General features: G+C 42.0%; 1 protein-coding gene across 2 annotated transcripts; it reads left to right on the forward strand.

Moving 5' to 3' along the window:
- Nucleotides 1-245: 245 nt before the first annotated feature.
- ABT1 (activator of basal transcription 1) lies at nt 246-12,788 on the forward strand. 2 transcript variants are annotated; one of them, XR_008711434.1, is made up of 4 exons: nt 246-547; nt 1,232-1,437; nt 1,593-2,079; nt 12,609-12,788. XR_008711434.1 is itself a non-coding variant. In XM_055570852.1 (3 exons), exons 1-3 carry the CDS (start codon nt 307-309, stop codon nt 1,971-1,973), a joined length of 828 nt encoding a protein of 275 aa, XP_055426827.1. In that variant the 5' UTR covers nt 246-306; the 3' UTR covers nt 1,974-4,746. The 2 variants fall into 2 exon arrangements, 1 of the variants encoding a protein (XP_055426827.1); XM_055570852.1 differs by lacking the exon at nt 12,609-12,788 and having other exon boundaries at nt 1,593-4,746.
- The last annotated feature ends 1,043 nt before the right edge of the window (nt 12,789-13,831 follow it).

Here is a 13,831-nt window from a genome sequence, read left to right on the forward strand (position 1 = left end):
CGAAGAGCATGCCTCATCCCCCTCCTTTTGCATTTCACCACGGAATTCTTTAGGATAAATTATACTTGATGGTCTACCTCGCCTTTGTCTCTTCAGCTCGGGGGTCAAAGGCTCTCATGCTTTGTATCTCGCGGCTGACCCTGCCTACTTCCGCCCTTTCCGCTAGTTCCTGCACTTTCCGGCACAGTCCTTTCTTTTCGTTTGACGTCACTCGAGCCGGCCCCGCCCACCAAACGCAGGCTGTCGCACACTAGTGCGTCAGAGGCGCGGTGCTTTACGGCTGTCCTGTCTTACGTATCGGCAAGCATGGAGGTAGAGGGTTTGGAGCTGGGCGCCGCGGAGCTGGGACCTCTGGAAGGGAGTGACCAGAAACTAGAGGCAGAGGAGGAACAGGAGGAATCTGAAGAGGCGGCTGGTGGCAGCAAGAAACGGGTAGTGCCGGGCATTGTGTACCTGGGCCACATCCCGCCCCGCTTTAGGCCTTTACACGTACGGAACCTTCTCAGCGCCTACGGGGAGGTCGGGCGTGTTTTTTTCCAGGCTGAGGGTAAGTAAGTGCTCAGGCCTTGATGGTGAGGGAAGAGGGGTGGTACTCGCCGGCACTGAATACACAGTGCGTGTTTTGTTGCCTCAGCCGTGCTTGGAGGCGGTGACGGAGCCGGGGACCCGCGTCTGTTTTCTTTGGTAAGTAGGTGACGCGCACGTTTTTAGAAGGCTGAAATGCAGAATGTGGGTAGCTTTGTATACCTAGCTGAGCCTAAATTCTTCGCTAATTTTTGGATTCTAATCTCGGCTCCGCTCACCCTGCTTTCTTGAGGCGAATTTACCAGTTTGTTAAATGAGTACGGCCTGAATTAAAATCTCAGTGATTTTTCCACAAAACTGAACGTATCTCTTTGTCATGTCGAGGCCCAGGTCAAGAGACAGTATATGATAGGCCGCGCCCAACTCCCATTCAGTCACTAATTGGGGTTGGGGGCCTGTGCAGGTTTTAAATAGAACGATTAGGGCAGACGTAATGATAAAAGAATTAACATTTGAGGAAAAGGTTGAGTTTAGATGAGGGGTAAAGTGTGGACTATGCAGTTAGCCACTTCTGGGCAAAGACAAGGTGGGATCCTGGCCTGCGGGGAGGTCTGGAGAATTGGTGAGTGGGAGGTGCTGTTGAGGAGGTGCTGTTGAGTAGATGCTGTATGGGCCTCTTTGACCACTGCTTTGTCTTGGACTCCAGACGGGTTCGTGAAGCGCAAGAAGAAGGCAGCAGCTGCCTCCGCCGCCGGAGGGAAAAAGCGGTCCAAGTACAGCAAGGACTACACGGAGGGCTGGGTGGAGTTCCGGGACAAGCGAGTAGCCAAGCGTGTGGCGGTCAGTCTTCACAACACGCCCATGGGCTCCCGCAGGCGCAGCCCCTTCCGTTATGATCTGTGGAACCTCAAGGTGAGGGGATTGGCTTGTCTGCCGCACCACTCACCCTCTCGCCTTCGCGGCCACAGCCCACGCACCCCTATCATCTTTTTGGCGCCCATCCCTTCCATCAACTCCCCATCTGTGATCTGCCCTACTCAGATCTTTTCTTGTTTTCCTGTCCACAGTACCTGCACCGTTTTACCTGGTCCCACCTCAGCGAGCATCTTGCTTTTGAGCGCCAGGTGCGCAGGCAGCGTCTGAGAGCTGAGGTTGCCCAGGCCAAGCGTGAGACTGACTTCTATCTTCGAAGTGTGGAGCGCGGACAGCGTTTTCTTGCGGCTGATGGGGACTCGACCCGCCCGAATGGTTCCTGGGCCTTTGCCCAGCGTCCTACTGAGCAGGAGATGAGAGCCCGGAAGGCAGCTCGGCCAGGGGGACGTGAACGAGCTCGCCTGGCTAACGCTCAGGACCAGGCCCGCTCCAACCGAGGGCTTCTTGCCAAGATCTTTGGAGCCCCTACACCCTCAGAGAGCAGGGGGAACTCCTCACCGGTCAGGAACTCTTGAGGGTCAGAGAGGCCCCTTCCACCTCCTAGCCCAGCCCAGCGTCCTGTCTACCTTATAATGACTACCCAGGCGGACATTCTGTTGTGTTTCTCAAACCAGGAGTCTGGTGAGTTCCTCAGAAGTTTTGTAGGCCTCTCCTCTTCCTCCTCCCAGCTCCTGTACATGCCTGGCTGAGGTACTTAGTTCTTACCAGCATGATTATGCTAGTCTGCTCATGTCTGTTTTACCTTGTTCAGTTCTTGGCTTCCTGCCTTCTGCCCACTGGGACCCTTTAAAAGTCCTACTTTCTGGCCCCAGGAACGGCCTTTACCTTGAGTTAGAGTGATAATGGCTAGTCCAGACAGCTGTTTACCAACCACATTATTGGGCAGCAGCAACATCCTTTTTATTTAGGAAAGATTAATAGGGACAGGGGTTAATGGGCTGGAGTGACTTGGGAGCTACCTTCAAAATATATTTATAGAATAGAAAAAGATATAGGTAAATACATATTTTTAAACATGCCTTTGTAGTTTATGGTGTGGGGGGGCCGGGTGGAGATGGTCATTGGATAAGTTCCAACTTGTGTGTTGGACAGAATTCACCCACCTTCGCTCCATCTTCTGGACACAGGATACCTCCCTCCATTTTAACCTGGATAGTTTTCCATCTAATCAGTTTCTTAGGCCATGTTGTTAACACTTACCTAATTCAACATTTACCTATCTAATCAATTTCTTAGGCCTTGTTGTTAACACTTATTTAATTCAACGTTTACTAAGTCACTATATGAGGACACATGGCCCTTGGTGTAAGTCTTATAGACTGCTAAGAAAGACAGATGTTTAAGAAATAAATGTATAGAAGTACTGTAGGCATCATGCTAGATGTATATAAGAGGTAGAGTGAGGCCATGGGAAGCCCTGATTGATTCTATCTGGGAAAGTAAGCAACATCCTGAGAAGTGAACCAAAGTCTGAAAGAGCCTGATATACTCCTGTAATTGCAAACAAAACTCCATGGATGACGTGTTGGGTTCAGACTGTTGTGAAGGTGGGCAAAGCCTAGGAGGTAGTTGTGCACACATGATGTCCTTCTGGTGCATTTATACATTTTGTCTACGCTTAGACAAGGGAAGGTTCACAAACAACATGCAAAGCAGCTCTGGAGGTGATAGAATGCATGTAAGCCACTGATGGGAAATGAAAACTCAGATGTCAACAAAAAACTGAAAAATATCTATACACAGCCTCATAATAGACTAAAATTCTGGCTTTTAAACTTACAGGAAGTGTTAGATCAATAATAGTAAAGTCATTTGAGTTTTGTTTGTGCCATTTATGTTCTTAGGTTCTTTTTGTTCTTTCTACTTAACTGTCATCAATATAATTACCATTGTGTTCTTTGGGTCAAGTGGATTCACCTACTTTGGCTCTAAATAACCAAGCTTTGTTAAGCTCTCAACTTGTTAAGTGCAGTTTATTTGGGAGGAAAAAAATGAATTATGATCTGTTAGGTGTAACATTTTTCACAATCCTCAAAACTCAGCACACAAACACATCTGTGCTCATTTCATGTGGGTTTATTCCATGTGGACTCTTCATGATGTCTTCCATGTGAACCAGGAAGATCCAGTTTCAGAATCTGACAAGCTGTTATATTCATTTATTCAAAGTTCTGAGTGTCTGTTGTCACTTCTACATAGAGAATACGAAGATGAAGAAACTTAAGTTACTAACAGTAAAACACACATAGGGCTTAATTTTTTGAATGAATGAACTTGTGTTTCCAGATTGATGTTATATATAAGGATATTCAAAGTCAGCATTTCAGTCTCAAGTTTAAACAGTTCTGCATGTGGAGCTCACACCTATGGGTGGGTAAGTCACAAGTGGAGTGAAAAATGAAAATAAGAATGGGTGGAAGGAAATCGATTTCCCAGGAACTATAATTGTGATTCCCTCACTTCTAAGCCCTTTGAAAGGAAAATACCTTTTTTATACTTCCAGTTTTGTCCCCATTTGAACAATGCTTAAGTTTTTTATATGAGTTAACTTGTTTAATACACAAGCATACAAAATCATATCATCTCCACATTTCCATCATTAAAATTAGGCTCATATATGACACAAGTTGCTCCTTAATGTTTTTTATTACCAGCATCTTCCCCAGTTGCTTTGCCTATGTGTATATGGTAAATGTTTATTGCATGAACATCATGTGACATATAGTGAAGAGTTACTGCAAATATGAATGGATTAATCTAATACCAAGTGTTGCAAATTGGGTGATTTAGCGCTCAACCATCCCCTATATGATTAGACTGTTAGACTAAGTTAGGAACCTATTGTTGCAATGAATTCTTTGAATCAACTTAGTTACACACTATCCAAGAAGGTAGGACCCTGTATTTGCAGAAAGTGATAAATTGGTAAGATGAGAAATGGGATTCTGCTTAAGAGAGTAGGAGGGCTCTTGATAGGTGTGTCCAGGCATGTGAAATTCCTGAAAATGTCCAAAAGTCACAAAGCACTCTTCCTCAGTTTACTTTTCCATTGTTCTTCATATCTCTGGAAGTAGTCTTGTAACAATACTGTAGAGTTGAAGGGAAAAAACCCTTTGTCTAAGCCTCAGGAATGTGCCGTTTCTCTAAGAGTTAACGTTTCAGTGGATTGCTTGTGGTCCCTGACTTAAAATGGTTCAGTGTTTAATTTTTCATCTTCAGTGCAAAGGTGGTGCACATTCAGTAGAAACTACTTCCAGTTTTGAATTTTGATCTTTTCCATGGCTAGTGCCATTGATAAGTGGTGTGATACTCTCCTGGAGCTGGGCAGCCATTCAATCATAAGGGTAAAGTACAGTATTCAATAAATAATATGAGATAACACAGTTATGAAATAGGCTTTAGGTTAGATTTTGCCCAACTAACGAAAGTGTCCTGAGCACATTTAGGGTAGAGTTGGTAAATCATCTGTCTGCAATGCAGGAGACCCGGCTTTGATTCCTGGGTCAGGAAGATCCCCTGGAAAAGAAAATGGCAACTCACTCCAGTATTCTTGCCTGGAGAATCCCATGGACAGAGGAGCCTAGTCTGATAGACTTGGCAACTAAACCACCACCACCAGGCTACGTTATGCTGTTCAGTAGGTTGGGTATATTAAATGCATTTTGGAATTACAGATGCTTTCAACTTAGATGGGTTTATTTGATGTGACCCTATCCTCAGCAGAGGAAGATTCTGTGTTAATTAGATTTCCCAACCTTTAAGAGGGAGTCCCACCTCCAATTCCCAGCAGAAGAGGTAATTTTCTTCCTTTTTGGTAAATGTGTCCACCATTCTCACACCCACACAAAGCTGCTGCTGCTGCTGCTAAGTCACTTCAGTCGTGTCCGACTCTGTGTGGTCCCATAGACGGCAGCCCACCAGGCTCCTCTGTCCCTAGGATTCTCCAGACAAGAATACTGGAGTGGGTTGCCATTTCCTTCACCACACAAAGCGATCTGAGTAATAAACTCAGCCAGAGGGAATGAAATGGAAAGTAATTGGTTAAAGTGTTTGCTTTTCTAGGCTCTAATTTTTTTTTTTTTTAATATGTTAAAATGTGGAATACCTCTGAGACCTGAACTAAGCTTCCGTGAATAGCAATGTAAAGTGTTTTGGCTTTCCCTTTCCTCAGCCTCCCCTTTCAGGCGTGAAATCAACTCAGGAGGATGCAGAAGAACTTACAAAGGAGCCTGGTGCAGGCACAAACACCAGTTGTGTCTCAGGATACTGCAGGATATGGGAGGGCGTGGTTGAAATTACCCTAGAAACCACAGGGGAAGGGTAAAAGGGGAGGGAAGGACAAGAAAATGTGTTTGAGAAGCACATCTGGTGTAGAAGGGCTTCAATGGGTGGCAGCTTCCAGGGCGAAGACTAGGCATTGACCCAGGACTGGTCTCAAGGGACCTGAGAATAACTGGGACTCTTGTCAGTTACTGCCCACTCATCCCACCCGTGAGCTACTGTGTGTGATTGAGTTAAGGGTCTATATTTTAAATACATTTTTATATATTTATATAATATATACTATATATATAAAGAGAAAATAAACAACCTAATGAAAAACGCCATGCACTTTTAGGTACATTTTATTGATACTGTTGCACCCATTTGAACATTCAGGACAGAAATTCATAATAAAGCACTAGTTAATATGAAATAATAAGATAATGGAGACCAGAGTTATGGCTTTCACTTAACTAAATGTGAAAGTGCCCAAACTACTCACCTAAAGGAAGCCCTCGCCTGAATTCTTTTCAAGGAACAACTTGCTAGGCTTGGCTTTCGTGATGGTCATTTGTTTCCCCTCAACTTTTCCAACTTTCTATTGGAAAACTTAACAACAGATTTTCTTCTAAATTATTTACCCATCTTCGTTGCTCTTAATGGTGTCTTGCCCATTTAATGTATCTTCGTGTCTATGGAATCCTTCGAGGGGTTTTCCGTCAATTGAATTATTAGCGAAAACTCTCTCACTGAAATAATAATAAGTTCTGTCTGGATGTCTTTCCTTAGAATAAGTTCATGTTTGGGTAAACAACAGTTCCGCATCCCAGTGCCCACTTAATTGACACTCCAATTTTTCTCTACTAGGAATAATATCTGTATTATTACCCAGCAAAAGATACATTTCTAAAATGTTATATACAGTTTAAACTGAAAAAATAACATCCTTGGAAAAGAAACTCTATAGTGTCTGGCTCTGTGGCACAATCAGTTAGCACCTTTGGCTGTTAACCAAAAGGGTGGTGGTTCAAGCCCACCCAGGGCTGGCTTTGACGGATGTGATCTGTTCAGATCAGATCAGTCACTCAGTTGTGTCCGACTCTTTGCGACCCCATGAATTGCAGCACGCCAGGCCTCCCTGTGCATCAACAACTCCTGGAATTCACTCAGACTCAAGTCCATCAAGTCAGTGATGCCATCCAGCCATCTCATCCTCTGTTGTCCCCTTCTCCTCTTGCCCCCAATCCCTCGCAGCATCAGAGTCTTTTCCAATGAGTCAACTCTTCGCATGAGGTGGCCAAAGTACTGGAGTTTCAGCTTTAGCATCATTCCTTCCAAAGAAATCCCAGGGCTGATCTTCAGAATGGACTGGTTGGATCTCCTTGCAGTTCAAGAGACTCTCAAGAGTCTTTTCCAACACCACAGTTCAAAAGCATCAATTCTTTGGCGCTCAGCCTTCTTCACAGTCCAACTCTCACATCCATACATGACCACAGGAAAAACCATAGCCTTAACTAGATGAACCTTTGTTGGCAAAGTGATGTCTCTGCTTTTGAATATGCTATCTAGGTTGGTCATAACTTTCCTTCCAAGGAGTAAGTGTCTTTTAATTTCATGGCTGCAATCACCACCTGCAGTGATTTTGGAGCCCAGAAAAATAAAGTCTGACACTGTTTCCACTGTTTCCCCATCTATTTCCCATGAAGTGGTGGGACCGGATGCCATGATCTTCATTTTCTGAATGTTGAGCTTTAAGCCAACTTTTTCACTCTCCACTTTCACTTTCATCAAGAGGCTTTTGAGTTCCTCTTCACTTTCTGCCATAAGGGTGGTGTCATCTGCATATCTGAGGTTCTTGATATTTCTCCCGGCAATCTTGACTCCAGCTTGTGTTTCTTCCAGTCCAGCGTTTCTCATGATGTACTCTGCATATAATTTAAATAAACAGGGTGACAATATACAGCCTTGACGAACTCCTTTTCCTATTTGGAACCAGTCTGTTGTTCCATGTCCAGTTCTAACTGTTGCTTCCTGACCTGCATACAAATTTCTCAAGAGGCAGATCAGGTGGTCTGGTATTCCCATCTCTTTCAGAATTTTCCGTTGTGATCCACACAAAGGCTTTGGCATAGTCAATAAAGCAGAAATAGATGTTTTTCTGGAACTCTCTTGCTTTTTCCATGATCCAGCGGATGTTGGCAATTTGATCTCTGGTTCCTCTGCCTTTTCTAAAACCAGCTTGAATGTCAGGAAGTTCACGGTTCACATATTGCTGAAGCCTGGCTTGGAGAATTTTGAGCATTACTTTACTAGCGTGTGAGATGAGTGCAATTGTGGGGTAGTTTGAGCATTCTTTGACATGCCTTTCTTTGGGATTGGAATGAAAACTGACCTTTTCCAGTCCTGTGGCCACTGCTGAGTTTTCCAAATTTGCTGGCATTATTGAGTGCAGCACTTTCACAGCATCATCTTTCAGGATTTGGAATAGCTCAACTGGAATTCCATCACCTCCACTAGCTTTGTTCATAATGATGTTTTCTAAGGCCCACTTGACTTCACATTCCAGGATGTCTGGCTCTAGGTCAGTGATCACACCATCGTGATTATCTGGGTCGTGAAGATCTTTTTTGTATAGTTCTTCTGTGTATTCTTGCCACCTCTTCTTAATATCTTCTGCTTCTGTTAGGTCCATACCATTCCTGTCCTTTATCAAGCCCATCTTTGCATGAAATGTTCCTTTGGTATCTCTGATTTTCTTAAGGAGATCTCTAGTCTTTCCCATTCTGTTGTTTTCCTCTATTTCTTTGCATTGATCGCTGAAGAAGGCTTTCTTACCTCTTCTTGCTATTCTTTGGAGCTCTGAATTCAGATGTTTATATCTTTCCTTTTCTCTTTTGCTTTTCGCTTGTCTTCTTTTCACAGCTATTTGTAAGGCCTCCCCAGACAGCCATTTTGCTTTTTTGCATTTCTTTTCCATGGGGATGGTCTTGATCCCTGTCTCCTGTACAGTGTCATGAACCTCATTCCATAGTTCATCAGGCAGTCTATCAGATCTAGGCCCTTAAATCTATTTCTCACTTCCACTGTATAATCATAAGGGATTTGATTTAGGTCATACCTGAATGGTCTAGTGGTTTTCCCTACTTTCTTCAAGTTAAGTCTGAATTTGGCAATAAGGAGTTCATGATCTGAGCCACAGTCAGCTCCTGGTCTTGTTTTTGCTGACTGTATAGAGCTTCTCCATCTTTGGCTGCAAAGAATATAATCAATCTGATTTCGGTGTTGACCATCTGGTGATGTCCATGTATAGTCTTCTCTTGTGTTGTTGGAAGAGGGTGTTTGTTATGACCAGTGCATTTTCTTGGCAAAACTCTATTAGCCTTTGCCTTGCTTCATCCCGTATTCCAAAGCCAAATTTGCCTGTTACCCCAGGTGTTTCTTGACTTCCTACTTTTGCATTCCAGTCCCCTATAATGAAAAGGACATCTTTTTTGGGTGTTAGTTCTAAAAGGTCTTGTAGGTCCTCATAGAACCATTCAACTTCAGCTTCTTCAGCGTTACTGGTTGGGGCAGAGACTTGGATTACTGTGATATTGAATGGTTTGCCTTGGAAACGAACAGAGATCATTCTGTCGTTTTTGAGATTGCATCCAAGTACTGCATTTTGGACTCTTTTGTTGACCATGATGGCTACTCCATTTCTTCTGAGGGATTCCTGCCCGCAGTAGTAGATATAATGGTCATCTGGGTTAAATTCACCTATTCCAGTCCATTTCAGTTCGCTGATTCCTAGAATGTTGACATTCACTCTTGCCATCTCTTGTTTGACCACTTCCAATTTGCCTTGATTCATGGACCTGACATTCCAGGTTCCTATGCAATATTGCTCTTCACAGCATTGGACCTTGCTTCTATCACCAGTCACATCCACAGCTGGGTATTCTTTTTGCTTTGGTTCCATCCCTTCATTCTTTCTGGAGTTATTTCTCCACTGATCTCCAGTAGCATATTGGGCACCTACTGACCTGGGGAGTTTCTCTTTCAGTATCCTATCATTTTGCCTTTTTGTACTGTTCATGGGGTTCTCAAGGCAAGAATACTGAAGTGGTTTGCCATTCCCTTGTGATCTGTTAGGAACTTTGTGGGTTTATTTACTTTCTGATTCTGATTCCCTATCAGGTTCTGAAAATCTTTACTTATTAAGTGAAAATCTTACCAAATGTTTCCTAGAGTTGTCTTTGGAAAAGTTTCGCTGAATAACTGAGGGATAGAGTGAAGGTGTCTCAGGAAATCAGTAAGTTAAAGGTGTCTGCTGGTGCATGAGAGACCAATCTGAAGAGACAGATATTTTCATGCCCCTCTGCTGTATACAGGGACCGGTGTATGACTTATGGGGACCTCAGTGAGGGAATCTAGAGACACGGAGAGAGACGGAAGAACACAGTACAAATCAGTACAAATGACAGACATGGAGAGAGAGGGAGGCAGAGAAACAGATGAAAACTATATTGAAATCAAGATCACATGTGACTTTAGAAGAGGATCCACAGGCGCCTTTTCTAAAGGAGGCACTTCAGGAAGGCCTATGGTGACAGAGATCTTCTGAAATATGAGATCATCAAGGAAGGATGAAGTTTAACTTGGATTGGCCGAGAAATCCAGAGCCCAAAGTTGCCCTGTGAGAACCTGAAGAATCCTAGAATCAGAAGCAAATGATCCTCAAAGGATGATTGCTGATCCAGATCTTCTTTGAAAAAGGTTCCTGACTGGCAGACTTTCTGAATCTTCAGGAAGCCTCAGGAGTTTTTAATACAGCTTAAATTAATAAAGTACATGGTCCATCATCTTTAGAAATAGAGCCCAATAGAAATGCCATGAAGATGTTCTCAATTTAGGAGCATCTCTCCCACCTGAAAGCAGAGCTGGCTTAAGCATAGCTCTACTATTTCACAACCAGAGTGCTAAACATTCTCAAGAATCACAGGGACATTTCATGGTCCAAAGACTTCCATTTGCTACCCCTTCTTTGGAAAACATACACTGACAAAAGTTTGTTCCCTCAGGTGATTTCCTGGACCCAACACATTCTCCCTTTATGATCACGAGTTATTCTCCCTTGACCACTGGATTTCTGCATGTATTTGAAAACTTTGAAAATAAAAGTGATCCATCCTTAGGGTTAGTTGAACCTTAAAATAAAAAATTCATTCCAAAGGTCTGGAAACAGCCAGGAATCTTTGTTCCCTTACATAAAGTAATTCTCAATTAGTTCACTTAGTTAAGTGATTATAAAATTAGATCAAATGGAAGCTTGATTGAATTTTAAATCTTAGTGTTTTGGCATGTCTAAATATTAATCCCATGTTACATTATGTCCATTACACCCCCATAGAGATAGTATAAATGTAGAATTTATTGTTAACTAGTCTTCTATAACGGAGAAGGCAATGGCACCCCACTCCAGTACTCTTGCCTGGAAAATCCCATGGACGGAGGAGCCTGGTGGGCTGCAGTCCATGGGGTCACGAAGAGTCGGACATGACTGAGTGACTTCACTTTCACTTTTCACTTTGCTGCATTGGAGAAGGAAATGGCAATCCACTCCAGTGTTCTTGCCTGGAGAATCCCAGGGATGGGGGAGCCTGGTGGGCTGCTGTCCATGGGGTCGCACAGAGTCGGACACGACTGAAGTGACTTAGCAGCAGCAGCAGTCTTCTATAAAGAAACTTTAAGTGGGAGTCTGATATGAACAGTCCAGTTCATTGGAGAAATTTAGAAGTGCAAGGATCATGTTTCTAGGTCTTAAATATTATTTACTATAATTCATCAGCAGATGTGAGAGTAGCTTGATGTTCACCTAATATATTTTAGTTGGTTTTAAAAGTCATTATCAAAAATAGCATGATAAATTAGGGTGTAGAAGAAACCCTGAGAATCATGGTTTAAAGGGATAAGCAGAAAATCCCTAAGTTCTCAGTAACTGAGACAGGTCTAGATGCTCAGATTTGGATCTGAAGCCCAAGGGAATAAAAGAATAGTTAGAAGACATGCGAAATAATTCTATTGAATTTACTTCACAGAAAATATGTAAAGACATAATGTTACCCATGTAATAAAGTTTGGAAATAAGATTTAAAAATCTTTTCAGTAGGGTAATCTAGAATAGGAAAACTCATATAAGCACGTGAGTTTAGCATAAAAATATATGATATGAATCTCATAGGTCCCAATTGTGTGTTGCACTTTGGGGATGCTTGGGCTGTGATTCTGCAAAACACATTTCCCCTTTGCTGGCTGGTTTTCTGTTAGATTCTGTCACTAGAGGGACTATTCTCTGGTATGTTCTGTATTCTAGGGTGACAGCTGTCCACTCTGCATTGACAAAACATTTGTTCCATTTTCCAGATTTTATGAAACACCTGTAGATCCAGGTTTATTGTATCCTCAGAGATCAGACATCACCTGGGGGATGATGGAGGATGAGGAAATGGATCAGAAATTGAGGGCAATCACAGGTCATGGTGGTGGATTTCTGGTTAAATTGACACACACTGTTCTTGCTAAAACTGGAATTCTCAAGTGAGTGCTTAGACGGGCCTAGGAGAAGGTTCAGGAGGGTGACCAAAGTTTTTTCAAGCAGAGAAAATTTGGCAGGTCAGGACTCATAGGGCATCCAGCTACTTTCCCAACAACTTGCTAGAGATTTGTCAAATTTACTAACAATTTTTTATTTTGTTCATTTTCCCTATTTTGCTATTACATTTTAATTATTTTTCACTCTCTTAGTGTTACTCTTTCCTTTCTTCTACTGTTTTGGTTTGAATTTTTTCTTTTTTCTATCTGATTAATGTGGAAACGGATATCTGACTTTTAATTTCTCATTTCAGGACATCCCTGATGGTCCAGTGGCTAACACTCCAGTCTCCCACTGCAGCGGACCTGGGTTTGATCTCTGGTCGGGGAACTAGAACCCACATGCCACAAATAAGAGTTTGCATTCTGTGACTAAGAACTGGCACAGCCAAATAAATTTTAAAAATAAATAAATAAATTTCTCTTCAGAGCTCTGTGTTTTCCTTCATACAATTTTGTATGTGCATTTTCTTTTGTGGATTTTATTATGTTATCCTTCTATTATCTTATAGTTTAAATATTTTCATTCTCACTTGACTTATTCCTTGACTCATGGGTTATTTTTTATTTCTAAATATCTGTAAATTTTTTGTATGTTTGTTGTTGATTTCTAATTTGGTATTTTGTTAAATTTCAATTTTAAATTTACAGATACTCATTTGATGGCTCAGGACATGATCTACTTTGGTGACTATTTTATTTGCATTTGACAAGAATGTATTTCAAAGAGCCATTCTTGGTGCTTTGTTAATTATCTCCCACTGTATGTTTGTTTTCTCTGTGTATCCCTTTTTGTTTTGCTTGTGCTTCCTTTGAGTTTGAGTTCCTATTATTTTGCTCAGTTTTTTTGAGATGGAAGATTAGTCTACATATTTTCAGGCATTCTTATGTTCTGAAGTGCATTCACATCTATAAAATTCCCTTTTCCTTTTGCACCATCCACAAATTTTAATATGACGTGCCTATATAATTGAGTAAAAATATTTATTTTTTATTGCGGTTTCTGTCTTGACACGTGTTATTTAGAAGTTATTTTAGAAGTTATAATTATGTTCCATAATTTCCAAGCAGGTATAGATTATCTGATTACCTTTTTATTATTGACTTCTAGTATAATGCACTGTAACCAATAGCAAAGTGAATGCTTCTGGTCCTTTGAAGTGAGGCTTCAATTATGACCCAACATACTGTCCATTTTAGTATATTTTCAGTGTAACCTCTTTTTTAAAAAAATCAACATGTTGTACATTACCTCCTCAGGACTTACTTTATTTTTGACCATCTTTACCTATGTCAGCAAATTTAGAAAACTTAGCAGTGGCCACAGGACTGAAAAAGGTCAGTTTTCATTCCAGTCCCAAAGAAGGGCAATGCCAAAGAATATTCAAACTACTGCACAATTGGGCTCATTTCACATGCTAGTAAGGTTATGCTCAAAATCCTTCAAGCTAGATTTCAGCAGTATGTGAACCGAGAA

Source organism: Bubalus kerabau, chromosome 3 (genome assembly GCF_029407905.1).
Source record: "Bubalus kerabau isolate K-KA32 ecotype Philippines breed swamp buffalo chromosome 3, PCC_UOA_SB_1v2, whole genome shotgun sequence".
NCBI lineage: Eukaryota > Metazoa > Chordata > Mammalia > Artiodactyla > Bovidae > Bubalus > Bubalus kerabau.